The 21,396-nt window shown below is 37.5% G+C and overlaps 1 protein-coding gene across 1 annotated transcript in view; it reads left to right on the top strand.

Annotated features, from left to right (window-relative positions):
* Pard3b (par-3 family cell polarity regulator beta) overlaps window positions 1–21,396 on the top strand; it is a 992,131-nt gene that overhangs the window by 615,487 nt on the left and 355,248 nt on the right. The window contains exon 16 of the mRNA XM_050154204.1: window positions 12,872–12,916. Coding sequence (XP_050010161.1) covers window positions 12,872–12,916 — 45 coding nt within the window. The remainder of the gene's footprint in view (window positions 1–12,871; window positions 12,917–21,396) is intronic.

Raw genomic sequence — 21,396 nt, 5'->3', positions numbered from 1 at the left:
CACAAGGTTTGAACTGAGTGCACAGTTGATGAGCCTGTGGTAGCCCTGTTTGGCTTCCAAGAGAGTTAATTCTGTCTTTAGTTACATTTAAGAGCTTAGAGGGGGAGGAATAGAAGGGAGAGAAGAGTCAGAGGCAACATTCCACACAGTATCCCCCATCCTACACCAGTCTCTGCTTCTGTCTTCTTTCGGGCTATGGTGTCTTTCAGTCACATCTGTGGTCCTCCCTGGCGCTTCATCCATATACCCACACAAAAGTCTCTGATTTAACTGAGATTTTTCTATTTTCTGATGAGCAATAGCTCATGTATTTCCTGGTAAGAATTTGAAGGTGTCTGAGGCACAGAACAACTTACGCCACTCCCACTTACTTCTGAGAGCACCAGGGGTCATTGTTGTTCTTCTTCCTCCGGGCTAAACTAAGCCATCATTTCTTTGAATTTTTGGTCATCACTTTTAGTATCTGTCAGAGCTGGAGATGTAGCTCATATGGTAGAGAGTTTGCTTGGTGTGCACGAAGTCCTGAGTTTGATGGGTGCTGCCATATAAACTGCGATGATAGTGCATACCTGAATTACAGCTCACTGTTGTTTTCAGGAGGAATTGTGTGCTCAGCCACAGAGTTTATTATGAAACTCTACTTTAGTAGGTACTGAATACTAGAAATAAGTTTTGTTTGCAAAGCCAATAGCAGAATCTTACTCCTATTTATGTCTTAGATAGTATCAAGAATTTATACTTTAAAGTCAGGAATCATTCTGTTCTCACCTTTTTCATATAAAATTTAGAACATAACTCTTCTGAATCTCTGATCTCTCCTCTGTAAAATAAAGATGATAACTGCTCACTCAGAGGTTTTTCTAGTAATTAAATAATATTGTATGTATTGAAATACTTAGAATTCCTGTAAGCCGGTAAGAATATGCACCCTTTGCCTCAGTATTCTTGCTAAAGGATGAACTAGATAAGTGGAAATGTAGATTCTTTTCAATAACAGAGATTTTTCATTGCTTAATAGTGAATGGTGGCTTCATACTGTGTTGTGTTGTTTTCAGTGTTGTAAAGAATATCATCTCCTGATAATAATTGAAATAGTTCTCAAGGGTCTGGGGTTCCCAGAGTTTCTATATTTTGTATAGAGTCAAGAGTTCAATGCTGGAAAATGCCAGGAATGCACAGGAGGAAGATACCTATAAGGAAGCTCACAGTCTTGTTCTGTTGCCTGACTTAAATTGGTCTTAAAAAATAAAGCAGAATCTCCGTAGCTCTAATATTAAAGACATATCTAAACTGCAATTGCTTTTCACATAAGATGAGAAAATGCTCTTTTCGTCTGTTGAGGTTACCCAAACATCATATATACTTGAAAGTGGTACGTATTTTGGAAGCAAATCTAATGTCTTCCTAGTCAGGAGAGACTAGGATGGAAGAATACTCAAGGAGAAGCAGATTACAGTGAGGAATTGCCCAGTACAGAGTAATAGTAATGATACACACGGGTTTCTGAGACACCCAGCAAAACAGAAAGTTAACTGGGAAGAAATGAAGAATGTATTAAATTTTATAAATTTAGAAACACAGTCAATGAGTAAGGTGAAAGGTTATATCTTGAAAAAGACTACTATTTTCCAGGCAGTAGAATATTAGTGAAGGTTTGGGGTACAAAGAAAAGTGACAAAAATGATATTTGCCTCAATGTGAATTAGCCAGTAATGTGTGTGGTAGGGTGGGGAAGTGGAGGTAGGTCAAGTCTGAGAGTTGACGGCAACTGTAATAGTCCAACCATAGCTTTGAATGTCTTGAGTCAAGATACAAGGATCCTTGGAAGACTAGACTGGCTTTCTGAAACTGTTGATTTTGAAGATAGCATGTGATCAGTCCAAGGTCTAGATATGGTGTCCTTTCAACTCATCAGCTCAGATGCATCTTCTCTGTACTCCAGTTTTGGGACTAGCCAAGCCAACCCCACCTGTCCTCATCATTGCTTTCGTAGTGCCCCTGTATACGAAATAAGTGATGTAATGATGAGGACTCCTGGTTACGGGTGTGTTCTCAGCGTGCCTCTGTCTCTTTGGTTAGCTGTAGATGGTGATTGCTAACATGAGTTACGGATGTGTTCTCAGCGTGCCTCTGTCTCTTTGGTTAGCTGTAGATGGTGATTGCTAACATGAGTTACAAATGTGTTCTCAGCGTGCCTCTCTCTCTTTGGTTAGCTGTAGATGGTGATTGCTAACATGGTTTTTCTGGTGCTAGATCTGTGGTTTAGGATGGCTTTATCCATGAGGACAATGATGTTTTAGCATATTAAGTATACTAAGCTATTTTAAAGCTTATTTCATTGAAACCAACAAATATCATATTATGGACCATTATCCCGTTCTCACCATGACTCTAAGCACCTGAGGTGAGGAGATGGAGCTGAGAATCTAGGAAAAGGAGGGTGACTGGAGTATGTAGACTACAGTCCTGGAATGGTGAGAGGAACGAGAAGTCCAGATACATATACAATCTCTCCCCAGTAGTGTACAGGGTAATACTCAGAACACTCATGCAAAGAAACTATCAAATTAGCTCAGAAGGATCCCTGAAACAATGTTTAGAGCTCGTGCAGACATGGAAATGGTGTCTGTCCTTGAAGCCCATGTAGTGCCGAGATGTGTGCATGAGGATGCTCTTGTCAAGATGGCAGGGCATCATCTGCCTCGACTACATGTTGTGGTGCTGCTGAAAAGATCTTAAAAGCAAAGTCCAGAAGGCTTGATTCTCTCCAAGCAACATAACTATGACCTACAAGTATTTTTTTTAAATTATGAAAATATCAAGCCCCAAACAATATAAAATTTATAATTTCTGGCATTCACAATACACATTCAATGAAGTACTCAAGCATGGATATAATGAGGAGAAAAAATCAACTATTAAATCATAGCTAACATAGAGGTTAGAATCAGAAGACAAGGCCTTTAAAATTAAGAGAATTTGTTTATATATTAAAAGCCCAAGTTTAAAATTAAAACTATTGAGTAGATAAGTCTAGATGGATGTGATATACTAGTTCCACAGTAGCTCAGAATTGAGTATAATAAAGGGTTCTTTATTTAGGGGTAGAATCACAGATCATAGTCCTCTGCACGACTGGGGAACAGGAACCAAATTTAGCAACCAAAAGAGGAGAAAAAGAGAGAGAGAGAGAGAGAGAGAGAGAGAGAGAGAGAGAGAGAGAGAAAGCACAGTTTTATGTCTGCATTTATAGAACATGCAACCATGCCACAGTAGGCTGGTATCTTAAAGGCTATTGACTGAAGGAGTTCCCACAGCCAATAAGGAATATATATGTGGAATATATATATATATATATATCTTATATAGAGAGATAGATATTGATATAGTACTTATGAAAATCCAAATATAATTGGCTTCCATAAATCAGTTTCTCTTCTACTATACAAAACCCTTTGGCTGGCTCTGATTTCAGATTGATCATTGAAAGAAACAAGATAGATAAATAGGAGGAGACATCAAAGGACTTAAAACCTAAATGGTATGCAAAAGACACCAAAATACCAAGGACTACAGGGCAATGGCAGGTGACTTAATGAGTTCATGACTGAGTTTGCTAAATGAGAGAAAGGGCTACATAAAAAACACCTTACAAACATTTTCAAATAGAACTAAATCTAAAAACTAAAGAACTTATGAGCAGGCATAAACAAATAAATAAGGAGATGATACCAAGGCACATTATAATCCAATTGCTCACATCACAGGTGAAGAGGAAATCCATTTACATGTAGAGAAGGCATGGCAGGAACACACTGGCAGATTTCACAGGACAATTAGAGATGAGAAAGAAAAAGAATAGGCTGTAGACTAGGATCACAAAACCTCTAAAAGAAAATTTCTGACAAGCTAGAATTTTTAAATTTTTTTTGTAGCCTTGGCTATTTTGGAACTCACTCTGTAGATCAGATTGGCCTCAAGCTCACAGAGTTCCACCTGCCTCTGCCTCCCACGTGCTGAAATTAAGGCTATGCACCACCACTGCCCGGCCAAGCTAGAACTCTTTCCTCACAATAAGTATTGTTCAAACACAAGGCAAAACCAGTGACTTCTAGACATATAAAAACTAAAGAAAATTCATCACCACCAAGTTCATTATATGAAATATTGTAGTCGAGCCTTTCAGGTGTAAAGAAATGATACAGATAAAATGAAGACATTTTAAGATCAATAAAAATGATAATCCGTTGACACAGTGGTGAATGCGCAGTGAAGACATGAAGACTTTGAGAACTGAGAAGTAGAATTTACTATACATTTTATAGATTTTGAAAGAATATTAAACCAATATTATGATCAATACTTTTGGCAACTTAAATGTAATGGATAAATTTCTTTGAAAGATTTGAACTATCAAGTGCATGCAAGCCAAGAGTCTGCGTGTCTCTGTAGTTCTTAAAGGTATATAATTTTCTAGTGAAGTCAAATGCTTCATAGAAAGATAACAATTCTAAGGAAACTTCCAGTTAAGTAAAGAAGGAGGATACTTCCTTAGCTCAATTCGTGAAGGTAGCTTTACTCCCGTGCTCATATAAGATAAAGGCCCTGTATAAAAAAAAAAAGAGAATGTATTAGACTGATATCCTTCATGAGCTGCCACAAAATCCTTTTCATAGTTCTAGGAAATTATAGTCAACATTATGTTAAAAAATAGCATATCTTCACCAAGTGGTCTTACCCAAGGAATGTTGTCTTGGTCTTTAAATATAAGTTACCAACAAACAGGCTAAAAAGAACAAAACACCTATATAATCATACCATGACCTCAGAAAAAAATTGACAATATCCAATGTCATTTAATATAAATTTGATATAAATTCAAAACTATTGGAGACAAGTTTGGGGTACAACTATATAGAAGTAAGAGAATCACAGAGTGCAAAATTCAACAGTATTCTCACCCCCAGAGCATGATGGGAAGGCAGGAGACCTGAGAATGGCTGTCAAGCTTCAAAAGAAAAAACACATGTGTTCCTTTCTCTTAAAACATAGGGTGTGTGAAATAACATTAACAAAAAAGAGACCACGCACTTTAAAGAAAGGAGGGGCTTGTGGGAGAACTTGGAAAGAAGAATGAGAAGGAAGAAATATATTTATAATATGATCACAAAAATAAAAATGTGAAAAAAGATAGCAACCATAAAAATAACAATTGACATATATCAAAAATAAAATCATAGTTGATACACATTTTATTGTATTGTATTTCTACGCATGTGCTATAATTTTTAGTTCTTTCATATTTAATAAAAGGAAATCTTGAGCTTAGTGTTTTGCTGTGTGTTTTGGGATATCCCATGACAGAGAAGCATTCATTCATTCTGCACAGCTTGAGAAATTCTGACATTTGCATACTGAAAGGGAAGCTTATTGAACCAAGTATTCAGGGCTTTAGAAATACAGTGTGTTGAAAATATGATGTGATATTTTCTATAAGCAAAGAGAACTGCTATTTCAAGTGTCATATCATGTGACAAACATGCGTGATTAGTGCCAATAAGCCAAATCTAGGAGCCAGTGCCCCAGGGATCGGTCACATCAGACTCGGCTCTAGAGAAAGACCAGGTGCGACCAGCCTACCATATAATTCTGCCAGTCACTACTAATAGAGGAATTTGTGTTTGTTCTAAACAGCCTATCCTGTTTTGGCTTAGCACAAAGCATACCAGAATTAGATTTCAATCATCTTCTCCTGCCCTTCCTTGCCAGAAGTTTGTCTGCAGATTGTGCCACAAGAATTTCACAGAATGTATCCACATGTGTGTGTGTGCGCGCGCGCGTGTAAGAGAGGGGGAGGAAGAGGGGATAGAGAGTCAGAAGATAGAGACAATAACAGAGAAGCTAGAGGGAGAGGATACACCACAATGAACAACTGCTGCTTCGTTCTTTAATTTACAACCCTTTGAATCTTGGTAAAAATGACAGGACAGGGTGTCATTGTCTGGTGTGTCTTAGATGTACAACCAATTGTAGGATTTCTATCCCTAAACTCAGCTTGAAGAAGTAGACGTAGTGTTTAAATGTGGTTGCAAAGTGTATTCCCCAGGAGAGGGATGAATTCTACTATTATACAGATCAAATAGCAGATAATGTTAGTATACATATTGATTCACAAAGTTGCAAGGCCTGTTGGTAATACCTCTGTGACTTGCCGGAGTGTAGGGGCAGAGGCAGTGACAAGATCTGAGCCCACCATGGTAACTTGTAGTTCCAAGACAATGAGTTTGTGTTCTTTAACTTGACTTGTCTTTGAGGGATTGTTTGCATTTTGCAAATGAGTTTATTATTTAAAAAGAAAAAACTCAGTAATTATTTCACAGGCACACCTGTCTTAAAATCAAACCCAAGTCGGCATCAGCTGCAAGCTGGGCCTCCTCTTCCCTTCCTTTCTGCTTGTTCCTGCCTGAGTAAAGGATCCTGGCTGCTGTCATCTGTGACCCTCCCCAGGCCGTTTCCACTCCCATAAAGCCTTCATTGTTTTTATGAACCCTGTGCCTATCTGGCTTTCCATGTTCCTATAGAACTCCCTTTTGTGTTGCAAATTTAGGTTTCTGTGTTAGGGTACAAGTGTAGTGTGTGAATATTTGGAGCAAATTGGTGTGTATTGAATGATTTCAAAACTAATGAAGTTAAAAGTGATTTTCCCAGGACTATTTGATGAGCTCCAAACAGTAATAGGAAAATATGAAAGTTAAGTTTTCTAATATTTGGTTTAAGATTTTTAAAGTTTATGGAGGAAGAAAGAATTTTTGAAGCTCTCACTGAAAAGTCAAGAACATAAGACAGTCGGATGTGGATGAGGGACATGACCCTTTGCTTTACCCTGTATCACCATGGCCGGACAATACAGCGTGATACCGGAATAAAACCTTGGCTACCTAGCTCTGATTAACTCATTGTCTTAGCAGGAACACATCTGAATTGGAACTCTGCATGTTGGGAGGCTTGCCAAGAAAAGGTGTAATTAAATGTGGGGATTATATAGTGTTGGATCTCTAGTCTCCTTTTTAGCAAAAGCCTCATTTTAGTGTGTGTGTGTGTGTGTGTGTATGTGTGTATTGTGTGTATGTTTATGTGTTTGTATATTTGTTTGTATATATGTGTGTGTGTACATATATGTGTGTACAAATGTGTGTACATTGTATATGATTTGTGTGTATGTATGTGTATCGTATGTATGTTTGTATGTATGTATATTGTGTGTTTGTATATGTGTATGTGTGTCTGCCTATTGTATGTATGTATAATGTGTGTGTATGCATGTGTGTTTCAGAAAATGTAGTAGTAACTTTTCACTGCTTTAAAAATCCAAAGTGCTGAAAACTCAGAAAAGTCTGTACAGAGAAACGATATGCCAAATAGTCTCTGACATAAGAAAACACTATAAATTAAGGCCGTAATAGTTCATGGTTTCTGAGAAGGGAATTTAATTTACAACTAGAATCAGGTTTACATTCCTTAGAAATTCTGGAAATCCATCACTGGCAGAGAAATTGATCTGCTAAAGGAGAGGAAAATTGATTCCTAATATTGGCAATTACATCAATTTTAAGTTCTGAAGGGACAACTCTTGGAAACAAATTTATTAACCACTAAGGAATTACTTGCTACTCTAGAAAATGATCTAAAGAGTAGTATTTAGAGTCTAATTTGAAGAAAGATCTTCCCTATAGCAGACTCCAGCTTTAGGATTGTTTTAATTATGTTAAAGATATTAAGATAAAAAATGAGTGAAATCAGGCTATCGATATAAAAAAAGCAAGCATCGCATCGTATTTTTGAGTGTCTCTTTTGCCTCCAAGTATCTACATATGAAGGAGTGGGAATTCGAACACATTTGCATATTCCCATTCATGACATTGGCATTCTCAAAAAGAATAAGTGTAGCTGATGGCAATTTTTATGTGAAGAGATTTGTGCATGTTAACAATATACCGTATCCTGTCAGCATAAGAAGAGCATATGGGCCCATTAACTCACCAAATCCGCCACTGTTCTGCACATTTTTATTAAGCAAGTGAAGTCCCTAATAGTCGTTTATGTTATAGAATGCGTGTCAAATGCTATCAGTAAGCCAGGGGATTGTTTTCCCCTAGTGAGAAGGCATTTGAAGTGTGTAAGAAGGCTTGACAAAAGAATAAAACACTTTAAGCAAGCACCATATTAATAAAAATGCATCCTACTGGGAGCCCACATGTGATTGTATTATGTGCACTTTAATGTCTGCTGCTAACAAGTTTGCAGAGTGCCATCTTGATCATAGACCTTTACCCTCCACATTTTCTTTCTCTGGTTTCTAACAATGAACCTGGTTGAAATTAAGTGAAAAGAAAAAATACAGTCTGTTATTACTTTTTTTTTTTTTTTTTAAGTGCTCTTGGCGGTTGGGCAGCTCTCCTCAGCTTCAAAGACTTAAGAATTAGAAACACGGGCAATCATGGCTGCTCATTTCCCCATGCAAGTCCTCCTGGCGAGTCAGAGGACACATCAGGAAATTAACAAACACCCAGAGCTGTGGCCTCTTTAGTAAGAACCTGTGACAGTCAAGCCCAATAGTGTCCACCGATCATGTGTTGAAACAGGAGATTAGTACAGAAACCCCATTAGCTAAATAAGCCAGAGAACCTACAAAAGGGACAGCTTCACACTATGTCTGGGCTTTTCATGATGCCTCTGGTGAAAGAAGTGATTGTAACAAGCGTGCGTAGGAGCTACGTCTTCAGGAGGACTCGGCATTTTATTCATATCTCTTCCGTTGCCAAACTATCCCTTTAATATACCCAAGAGCAAACCGTCACAGTCCTTGTGTAAAATTGAAGGCTATGAGAGAATGGGATAAACTCAGAAACTTTATAAAGATGGAAAAGTAAAACAATGTTTGTTCAGTAGCAGAACGTAAAACCTCAAGGCTCTTCCTCCATCAGTGTTCTTCCATGGTGCCTTGCGCCTCGTGCTCTCTTAGAATAAGAGACCATCCTCACAAGAGGCACACTCACACACTCGGGTCTCAGTTTCTCATACAAGCCTTACATTTAAAAGGACAGACCTGTCATGAGCCATGTTCCTACCATTTCAATATCTAGCTGCATGCTCTCAATAGGATGCAAAGAAACAACTGCATTTAAGCACCGACCCCAAGAGAACTAATAGTCGCTCTAAGGTGATGTGGGTTATAAAGGAAGTTGGGTATTAATTATAATACTTGCCATTTAAAAAATTGGTGGTGTGTGTAATTTTACCTCATTTTCTCATTTGCCACTGTTATTTAAATTGCTTCCCAGCACTAAGCATGTGCATAAAAGATGATTGTTCCAAATTTAACCTTTTAAATAAAATGTGTTCTATTAATTAAGTCATTACTGCTCCCTCTCTTTTCCATTATGTTTGTTCATTTGTCATTGGTCCTAAAGATAGGCATCTGTGTCAGAGAATATTCTGGAGAAAGACCCTAATTTTGATGCCTATCACCCATTTGGATTTTCCACACTTTAAAAAAAAATTAGTTTATTTTAGTGTTCTAAAGAATTTCAACTTGTCAATTATTAAAATAATGATAAGTATTTCTCCTAGGGATAATAGGCATTATTCAGCCAAAAAGTTAAGAAGTTCCTTGTAAAACTTAATGTTACTAGAAAGTTTGTAGAAAGAAAGAGAGAGAGAGAGAGAGAGAGAGAGAGAGAGAGAGAGAGAGAGAGAGAGAGAGAAAGAAAGAAAGAAAGAAAGAAAGAAAGAAAGAAAGAAAGAAAGAAAGAAAACCACAAAGATAGATAGAAGCAAAGCAGCAGCAGAAGCTTCGCCTTCCTGGAAACCCCATTTTTAGAATAGCCGTGTGTGGCGAGACCCTTTACTCAGCTGTATTTTCTGTGCACATCCTCCAAAACAAGAGTTGCAGTCAGATACACTGAGGAGGATGTACAAAGTGTCTGCTTATCTTTCCTAGAGCACATGCGAGCACCCAGTGCCCTGCTAAGGTGTGAGGTGTTCTTGCTTACTCTTCCTGTATTTCTTTATGATCTTGACGAAGTGTAATTGTCTGCACCATCATGACCAAACTCATCTGTCACCATGCTCACTGCTTCCACTTATAAAAAGTTTTAAGTAACGAGAATGTTTGCCTGGATCTGTGCTGAGTAATTTTTCTTTTTTTTTTTCTTTTTACTTTATCTCCCATAATTTCCTGTGTGTTGCTTGTATCCCCACACTTGTATGGAAAGAAATAGAGTTAAAAAGAGTGTAGCAATGTTCCTGGTATCACCGGCCGCTGAGCTCCATCTGGCTGTTCAGTTACCACTAGTCGCCTTGTTCTGCCGTTCCGTTTAGTGTCTCAGGAACGATGACCATAGCGAAGGGATTGGATGCGTTTTCCATGTGATCTTCTAGGCTCTTAGCATGTACTTACCTCTGTCGTCTTTACCTAAATCTGTGGGGTGCCAACATATCGTTCATTTCATTGTAGTGAAACTGAAGTGAGCAAAGCTAACGTGACTTCTAAGACTCTTATCGAAATAAATCTAAAACTGCTCGGAGTGGAACAAAATTTGTCAAGCTTCCAGGCCAGGCTCCTAACTCTCATGGTGTCTGCTCATATATTAAGTGAGAAGAAACAGTTTATTTGAACTTTAAATTTCCAAACTTGCTGATCAAAATTATAGGCAACATTACTTTATTAGTCTCCAGGAATTTTTTTTTTGACAGAATCTTGCCATATAGCTCAAGACAGCCTTAAGCTTACCCACGTAACCCTGCCTCCATCTCTAAAGTTCTAGAACTATAGCATGCACCCTGTTCGTACCTGGTCCAGATTTCCATCTAATATCATCAATTCAGATAAAAAGAATACCAATTTTTCAGTATATGATTGTTTAAATGCTTTCCTGTATTTAATTTGTGTTGTTTCTTCTTAAAATTCTTTGGCTAGCACATCTTCTGTGATTGGTCACAGAGACAAAGGGGCAGCTAAGACTGTCCTTTAATCTCTGCTCCCTCAGCTGATGAAATGTAGGCCACAGAGACATGAGGATGTAGTGCGTGTTCCCGAGGTGTTACAAAGATTAAAATAATTAAACAGATGTAAAATATGTAGGGTAGAACCTGTGTGTTACAAGAACTCTGCAGTACTAGCTACTGTTGTTTTTAGTTGTCTGTATAGTTGATTTGTGGTAATTTTCTACTAGATTCCCTTGTAGGTGTTTTTAGGCACAACAAGGAAAGAACTTGGCCATGCGTGCTTGACTCACCACCCAACTGGAAATGCAAAAAGAAAAAAAAATCCAACAAGATTAGACAGTTAGAACAGGATAACCACATGCAGGCAGTGCTTTTAATTTCAACCTAAAGAAATAGCCATGAAAGGGTGGCAGGGGAGTGTCTGCCCATGTGTGGTGACTAGGTCAGTCACAGATGAACGACGTGGGCAGAGGGAAGAGACAGGCTAGTTAGGGAAGATGGAGGTAGTCTTCCTCGTTGCCACGTTCTCCTCACCTTATTCTCCATCCGTGAGTACCAGAGGTTTATAGACTGGCAAGAACTTTAGTAAATGGCGAGAGAAGGAACCACAGTGGCTGGGTGCTAATGTGCTTACCCACAGAGCATTGTTTAGAAACCCCATGCCTGCGTCCAGGGATTATTGATAGTGGTTTTCACATACTGCCTTTTCCTGATATTATATCCGTTTTACAGTAGCCCTATGTGACACAGTGGAGATCTTTTCTCTGTGTTTTCCAGTGGGGCTTTTTGTAGAATTATTTATTTCAATATTTGGTAAAATTCACCTGTGATGTCATCCAGTCCTAGAGTAGTCTTTGAAGGAAAATTTTACTTATAAACTCATTTTAAAATTTAACCAATAGGCCATACATATGAGCTTTTTCATCAATGTCTTTAAGCTTTCAGAAGGTTTTTTTCCTCCCATTGCTTAAGGGCTGTATAACTCTTGACCTAATTCTTCCACACTGTTGTGGTATGACCTGTTGTCATTTCTAAGTGCGCCCCTGCACTATGAAGCTTGCCACTGCGACTGTTGGGAGTGGGCATAGTTTTCATCTCTGTGTGAACTTTAAATGCTCTTTTCTTTCTGTTCAGTCTTGGTTTTCTAGGTAGTAGGGTCATGGTGGGGTGTTTCTTCAGATATCAGAAAAAATAGCTGGTTTTGCACTTTCCAAACGCCATGTGCATCGACTTCCCCAGATAACATACAGCATTCCTGTATTGCAAGGGACACCACTAGCTTCTTCCATGTCCCCTTTCTAAAGCATCTCCAGGAAGCTGTCGGGACTGAACGTGCGGTGATCACGGTGCTCACTGTATTTTTCCATCTTTATAAGTCCATCCTTTGTGGCCTGATGTCTACTTTGTTAAATATTATTACAACTTTTGTCCTTTCTTCACAAAAACCTTTCCTTTTTTCTGTTTCTATTTTGAGCAGATATAGAAGACTGGCCTTGAGTCTTGAATATGTATATATATATTGCTTTAATGCTCAAGTAGCTTTATTATCTATTATATATCCCATGGCCCTTGAATTTAGTTCTTCTCTAGCAGACATCAAAGAAAGAGCCGAGTTAAAAGAACTGCAAGTACTAAAACTTTTTATAAGTGTTACATTCACAGAAGGCCTAATAAACATAACTCTTCATAGTTGACTATAAATGTCTATGAATAAAATTGAGGCAGCCTGGGATAGGCTGGAAAAAAAACCCTCAAATCTTTGTCAGTAAAAGATTTAATTTATTATGAATCTATATTAATTCTTGGCTTTAAAAATGCTGATTTACAGGCAGGTCTAATCATTGTTTTTTATTTCTTCTCTCAGTGCCAGATGAAAGCGAAGTTCAGTCACTGGCTGACCGCAGACCGGGTAAGGAATTCCTTGTAACCGGCTTTCTCTTCCTGGAAATCGCTGCCTGTGCTTTAGTAGCATTTGGACCCTGTTTCTAAGCACTAGTCGGTGAAAAGCTTTCTAATTAATACATGAGTTGTCTCTTTCTTCCACAAAGATGAATTATCGCTTGGCTGTGTGCATAACAGCATAATGCTTGATGACTCAAAATGTGCAAGAAAAAGAAGAAAGGTTTCCAAAATAATCATCATTAAACCAAAAGCCTTAAAGCTATACACTAGATGAACACTTTCAAGAAACACAGACATTGAAAGGGAAAGCTAAGAAAGTTGGTAAAATTTTCCTCCATAACTTTCACATTAAAATTGGGAGACAGGAAATATCAAAAGAAGATGTGGTTATTTCTCAGGAAAAAAATTTAAAAAAGAAAATTGGCATACGTAATGTTGCCTGTCACTGGAAGAGACTGTGCCAGAGATGGCAGTATTATCCTTCTCCTTCCTCCTGAAGAGCCCCCTTGCTGTTCTCTCTGAGGGTCTTCATGGTCCTACTCTACCCCGATGAGGGGCCTCTGTGTATCAAGCCCTAGACTTCCTTTCTCTCCCTAGTGGCCTCCCTTCTCTTTTGTCCTTGTTCCTGGCTTTCTCTTCTCCTCTGTTCTTCCCTCAGTATCATCCAATCCTATCATTTGCAAACACAAAGTTACTAGAATAACAAATCCTCCAATATCTCCTACCTCTAGGGGTACCTCGTTTTGTAAAAAAAAAAAATACCCATTTGCCTCAGGCAAGCCACTCTACAGAGAGGCTATGCTTGGCACCCTCCCATGCTGAAACAAAGAATTCTTCCCCATTCCTGTGTTTCTATGCCAGCTCCCTTTCCAGTCCTAAGTGGCATTTGTGCCTCATTAACTTTGCCGTCATATTCCAGGGCAAGATTATGATTTTTATTCTTTTTTTCCTTCTTTAAATTTTCTAATGACTTTATCAGGGAACAGCTGGTTCACAACTCTTAGGTTCCACCTTTTATTCTTCCCAATAAGGAGCCTAAACACTATGAGCAAAAAAACATTCTGCTTATGTGGTTATAAAAAATTTTTATAAATTAGGTTTGTAAAAATGAGCAAATGATAAGCTTTCTGGTTATTTCCAAGAATTCCAATCTTAGTTTAATCTGAGTTTTAAAAAAATCACCCTTTGCTGGTTATCAAAAGTGATTGTCACTCTTTTGAACTGAAAATATCATTTTGGCTTCTTGCTATAATATTTTAGTCAAGTTTAAATGTTTGCTTTTAGCTAATGTGATATAAATATTTATGAAGAACTACTCTACAAAACTTAAAATAATGACCTTACAGATTTTGAGAAATCAAAATTGGCAGAATTTCATAGCTGGCAGATAGATTTCTTATAAAATTCTGCATGACAACTTTACTTCAGGTAGCAGATGGAAATAGTACCAGCAAGCTTTATACTATATAAAACATAATCCTAAAAAATACTAAATGACGTAAAAATATTAGCTGGCAAATAGATGTCCTATAAAATTCCACATGACAACTTTACCTTAGGTAGCTAATGGAAATTATATCAGCAACCTTTATACTATATGAAACATAATGATAAAATATACTAAATGACATAAAGATTTGTACTAATATATAATCACTCCAATAATCATTGTCCACATATCTCATGACCTTCTACATGATCACTGCATCAGAACTGACTGTTGCACATCCGTTGAATCTATGTAAATGTGAAAAAAAATAAACTTTATCTTACTTGGGCCTCTAATCAGAATTGAATCCAGTTTGGGCTCTGAGGCATCAATGACTTGAAGATTAAGGCAAGTAAGAAATTTGATAACTTTAGAGCAAACGTAATATTACACTGGTGTGTCACAGTGAACAAGTGCAACCTCTCCAACATTAGGGACACTTGTGATAGGACAGAGCTTCATTAGAGGAAAATGTGTGCCTAAGTTTGTAAATGATTATGCTCCAAGAATGTACCCTCTACCAGTTTTTTACATATTTATTTTGAAAATTAATCTTACTTATGATTTTATTTAGGCATTCGTCTCTCATACAGAAGCTCAACTCCCATATTATCCTACATTCATGTAGAGTAGGTAGGTCTCAAGCTGTGGGTTGCAACCCTTCTGGGGGTTGAACAACACTTTCACCGGGGTACACTCATATCAAATATTCTGCATACCAGATATTTATATTAAAATTCATAGCAATAGCAAAGTTATAGTTATGAAGTAGCAACAAAATTTTATGATTGGGCGTCATTATATTAAAGGAACTATATTAAAGAGTCACACAACATTAGGAAGTTTGAGGACCACAAATGTAGAGGGATTTCTCATGGGATGTTAGTGATGGAGATGGTGGATATAATAACAAATGATTAAAGGTTCTTCTAATTCTGAAAATTTCTGTTAAATCATTTAAAAAATTACAACAAATAAATATGTTTAGTTAGGCAGATAATTGATAAGAGAAAGAAGATAGATAGATAGATAGATAGATAGATAGATAGATAGATAGATAGATAGAGTCTGTGATATCAAATTCTCATGTGTACTCTGTAACTACAAATTGCCAGGATATATTTTACCTTGTTAGGGACCAGGATCACACTTCTGGAAATATTCAAGTGATCCCTTGAAGTTTTCTTGAAATATGATTTTTCCTTCCCCAAATCCTGTCTTTGGAATACTTAAGTAATAGATCAGCATATTTTTGGCTAACAAGAGTAGCTTTCTCTTTAATTCCAGAAATGTGGATAGCTTTAACGTTATCCAAGACTATCAGGAAGTTAAATAAATTAAATTGTGTATGCTGACTTAAGTCTACCATCCATCTTATTTGGGAGATATTCAACATTTAATAAATTCATTTGAGCTGAGCTTTCTTCTGCGTCAGCTTCTTAGTAAGTAGAGAGTCATTGTATGCCAAGTTTCATCTGGTCTGGCTTGGGCGCATCCCAATTTTGTGACAATATTTTTGGCACCTTTTCCTTGGCTTAATCTTGAAGTGGTTGATGCCTGAGGGCTAAGATTATATCAAAGGCTTAGGTAAGATAAATCTTTCTATAATTTTTGGCTCAAAATGGTGGTTCCCTTCACCCCTTCTGGAATCAACACATTATTCTTCAGAGTCCCCCAACAGCCTACTCATTGCATGAGCTTTCCCTCAGAGTGAGTGTGTTCCAGCCCATTACTCACTGCCGCTGTAAGCGTGTGGGGTCTTCTCCGTGCAAGGGAGGTCTTGATGTCTCCATACACACCCAGAGAAGTTAGAGATAAAATACCCTTTGTTTAGTTCCTTTAAGAACACAAGTTTTATTGAACCTTGAAGAATATTTTAACATCTTCCCCAATTTATTAATTGAACAAAATTTGTGCCCTAAAATGCAAGACATAAGAAAACTAATTATTATTATTTTTTTTTCTTTATTTTTTGAACTTAAGATATTATCATACCATTAACCTCTTCCATTTCCTACCCCTTGCTCTCTCAAGTTCATGGCCCCATTTTCTTTCATTGTTTATATAAGTGAGTGAAAGTGTGTATATGTGTGTTTGTGTGTCTTCCTAGAAACAACTACAACCTGCTCAGTCCATAGGTCACCTATACATATATGCTTTTCGTGCTGGCCACTTGGTATTGAATAACCAATTTCAAGATGACTTCAGTATCCTGAAGGAAACTTAGATTCCAGAGAAAATGAAATCAGCTTGGCACTTGATATTTAAAATTTTTGCTGTAATATTGACTATCCTAAAAGTGATAGAGAATATCTGGCATTTCCCTGCCTATATACTGAACCACAACCAACTATTCAGTGTCCCTCTTGTATTCAGTACGAAGGGGCTTATAAATTTTGTTCTTTTTTCTTACTGTGTCATCCTCTTTTTCTGTTGTTTTGATTTACTGCGCGGAGCTGGTTTAATATGTATTGACTGTCTGCAGGATCTTTGCTGACCCAGCTCTTTACGATGATGCAGTACTGAGAAAGCCAGGGACTTCTTCTTTACGAGCTCTGACATATTAATTAGGAAAATGGACTAAAAAGCTTTCCGATTTCTGTTTTAATTTCTTATATTCTAAAATACCTGTCTAGATAGCTGTAAAATAGGCTAGTCATTGAAAGGAACGGTGGGCTGTAAGTACAGATCTTTTTTGAATGCAGTTATCAATTAAGGAGAATATGCTTATTAGAAACTCAAGTAGATTTCTGCAGGCCAGGAGTCTTGCAGCCATGAAGTTTAACTGACAGCTGACACAGTGGATTGAGGAGAAGCTGAACCACAGGGCGGTTAACCCTGATCTCCCATATTGTTCTTGTGGGCTTAGGGAATGACCTAGGTGGTACGCTTCAGGGCAACGCTTGTGTTCCTAGAATGTTCCTAACACCCACAGTCCCCAGAACTGAGAATATTGGAGAATGTAGGTCCTTACTTTCCATTCTGTTGGGAATGCATGACTGACAAACATATCTCAAACATCTATATTCCCCTTTTGTAAACTTGATTTAACTGAAAAAGGAACACATATTCCAGACTGTGATACTCTCATAAAGATGAACGACTTCTAACTGTGATCAGTTTGCCTTGGTTTCCCCTCATGAAATGTACAAGCTTGTTTGTATATAAATGAGTGGGACAAGCTGGGAGTTACAGAAAAGGGGAAATGTGTGGCATTGATTATAGATTGTACTGAAGTGTCTGTGACATGCGTTATCGTCACAAAGCTCAGAAGTTATCAGGAAGTTGTAACTTTGGCAGACTTTCCCCTCTGCTGTAAGTGCAATGTGCATAATCTTCGAAAGAGATTTTTTTTTCAAGAGGGATCGAAGAAGTTTCTGGATCTTTATAAAAGTTTGGAGCTTTTAGGATGGGATTGTTGGCACATGCTTATAATCTCAGGAAACAGTGGTTGGAAGAGCCTGAGTTCAGATCCAGCCTTGACTAGACATAAGTTTCAGGCACCATAGTGAAATTTATAGTGAGATTTTGTTTCAAACAAAAAGTAACAATAAACAAATAAAAGCTTTTAAAAGAAAACGAAGTTTAGACAATGACTTCAACATGGAGAAAAATTACTTAGTGAAATTTCATAAGGTTTTTGTTTCCACCTTTTTAGAGAATCAAAATTAGAATGTATTATTTTAATAATATGTCAAACTATGGCCATTTTTCGTGTTTCAGTCTTCTAGTTGGGTTGCTGCAATCCAAGACCGAGATTTCTACGTATGAAGAAATAAAAATCAGTGTTTGTGGCTAGTGAGCTTCATTTCTGATTCTTTCCTCATCAACTAGTTAAGAAAACACAACATGGATGTCTGCTTATGTGCTGGTAACCTTGCAATCTTTTGTTGTTATTCATTATATTGGTTGAATGTAGTGTTCGATAGGAGAAACATACATTTCCCTCTGTCTTCAGCTTTGCCTTACTTTTCAAAGGGATTAGGATGTTATCATCAGAAAATTGGCAACATGCCTAAATCATGTATAATCTTGTCATTCTCTATGCTGTAAAATTACTCAACACTGTGGTCTCTAAAATTTGATTAATCAAACACAATTAGAAACAAATATACCAAACCAGTCCTTTTTATAAGATTTAAATATAAAGCAGGTTGTGTATCTCTTCTAGATTTTCTAAGTAAATATAGATATTCTTTGAAATTAAATTTGAAAGTCAGTTATTTTGCTCCTCTTCATGTATATTAAATGTCTCTGTACTAGTTATTTTCTGTTGCTATAATAAACACAATGACCAAAAGCAAGTTAAGAATACAAAATTTATTTTTGCCTGTCATTCCAGAGGACTAGAATCCATAGTAACAGGTAGGCATAAGCAGGAGCAGGAAGCTGGCTGACCACATTACATCCACACACAGGAAATAGAAAGTGGGGCCAGGCTATCAATCTCTAAGCCCATCTCCAGTGATGTACTTCTTCCAACAAAGGTGTACCCCCTAAAGCAGTGGTTCTCAACCTCCCTAACACTGTGATGCCTTAATATGTCGTATTGTGGTGACCCCCAACCATATTTCATTGCTACTTCATAACTGTGATTTTGCTACTGTTATGAGTCTTGATATAAACAGCTGTGTTTTGTGATGGTCTTAGGTGACCTCTGTGAAAGGGTTGTTCAATCTCCCACAAAGGGGTTACAACTCATAGGTTGAAACACTGTCCATCATCTCCCCATACAGCAGCACCAACCGGGGGCCAAGTGTTCAAAACAGGAACTTAAAGGAGACATTGTCGTTCTTTCTGTGCTAGAAATACTAAGGGAAATTAGACATCCTGCCTTAGAAAACCTATCACAGTATGTAAACACCCATTAGATATCAATTCAGTGCATTCTCGCTGAGGAGACAGTACAGAAGTCTCACAGGGGAGGTAGTACTTGTCTTTGGCATACAGAATGGCTGTTGGGTTTGAGAATGGATGTGCTTCTGTAGGAAACAGGGAAAGGTAACATCAAGACATAGACAGGGCCTCTGGGCTAACTCACTGAGGAATATACAAATATGAAGCATCACAGAGTACAAAGGAACTCAATCATGGAAACTCTTGCTCAGGCAAAGGTATATCTAATTTTATCATACCTGCTCTGCACAGATTAAAGGACAAAAGAGGATCATTTTTGTATTCTGATGGCTGTAGAGACTTGAAAAAAAAACAGGAAGGAAAATATAATGTAGAGAACATATATTTAAATGTTTAGAAATGGAAATAAGGGAGATATATTTAGGCAATAATGACTGAGATATATCTTTATTTAAAAATAAACCTAGTAGATGAAAGAAGCATATTTGGTGTGCTTGTGTGCATTGGCAGTCCGTTCTTGCTTCCACTGTGTTGCATAAGAAAATCAAAAGTAAACATTGGCATGTTAACCATGTATATACAGATGGTCTGGCCCTTTCTGATTTCAGCCACACAGATCTTAGGTTTAACAGCAACTCGTGAGTTAGGACTATGTATCATTTATATGCCTGTAATCTTCTGAGAATCAGTAGTTCTGTGGTATTCACCTTTGACAGCAAGAGTAATAAGATGGAGCTAGTCGAGAGAAAGAAAGAAATCCATAAGTTATATACTAGAGACTTCCATTAAGTGCCTGGAGAGGGGGAAGCAGATAAGCAGGAACAGAGAGAGTGTGGCAATTGAAAGGGATTGTGGAGCAGACGTTCGTTTGGTACATAGCGGTAGGGGAACAGCGCACAGAAAGTGGAAATGAGAAGCAGGAAGAAGTGGAGCCTCGTCCTAACCCCAGTCTCTACAGTTTAACTGCAAAACTTGATTTGAGTGGGCTGAAGTGAAGCAAGATTCTGAGCAGTAAGCTAGACTTCAATTAAGACCAAGAGGCCGGAGAGTTTCAGAGATGAGGTTGAAACTGAAGAGCAATTGAACAGCTATGGAAAGGCTCAGAAGACAGGTGTAAGATGAAGGAGACAGTTGGAGAGTGAGCCACACCGAAAGGAGAGGGTGCTGCAAGCCTTTCAGCCCAGAAAGGCAGGCTAGCATCTCCATAGTGATGGTCTGCTTTATTTAGATGGCCACCAAGTTCATTATATGAAATATTGAAGTTGAGCCTTTCAGGTATAAAGAAATGATACCAGATAAAATGAAGACATTTTAAGATCAATTAAAATGATAATCTGTTGACGTAATTGGTGAATGCGAAATGAAGACATGAATATTTTGAGAATTGAGGAGAATTCACTATACATTTTATAGATATGGAAAGGATATTAAACCAATATTATGACCAATACTTTTGGCAACTTAAATGTAAGGATAAATTTCTGCAGTTACAAAAGAACTTGTCTGGTGAAGAGAGAAAAGGTTCGGCTCCTTCTGAGACTCTACTGTGGCCTGAATGGGTCATTATTTATCGTGTTTTTTGGTTTTTGTGTTTTGTTTTTTTGTTTTTGTTGTTGTTGTTACTTTTGTCTGATGAAATAGGAGATCAAGAATTTGCAAAATTAGTGCTATAACAATGGCTCAGTGTAAAAAGTGCTTGGTATAGAGGCATGAGAACCAGATTTTATCTCCTTAGAACTCAGGTAAAAGTCATGTGGGCATGGCAGCCGACCTTTAATCTGAACCAGAAATCCTAGTTCTTCAGAGGCCAAGATAAGGGTTCTCTAAAGCAAACTAGCAGGTTTGGGGAACTGGGAGAGACACTACCTCAGAAAATAAGGTAGAGAGATGGAAGAAGATACTCAAGGTCAACCTTTGACTCACACATGAGAGCACACATATGTACATACACAACATGTATACATTCAAAGATGTATACACAGTGCACATATACACACATATACACACAAACTGCACATGAATACATATGCAAAAACAAAAACAAAAAAACTTCAAAGTTTAATGGTCTCAAGGTAGGAAAATGCCAAATTTTTCACTGTACATATAAATGATGTACTTTAGCTGGAGTTAGTGTTAGCAGA

Source organism: Alexandromys fortis, unplaced genomic scaffold (assembly GCF_014885135.2).
Source record: "Alexandromys fortis isolate MF-2015 unplaced genomic scaffold, M_Fortis_MF-2015_v1.1 scaffold_40, whole genome shotgun sequence".
NCBI lineage: Eukaryota > Metazoa > Chordata > Mammalia > Rodentia > Cricetidae > Alexandromys > Alexandromys fortis.
This window is presented reverse-complemented; position numbering and strand designations above follow the sequence as displayed.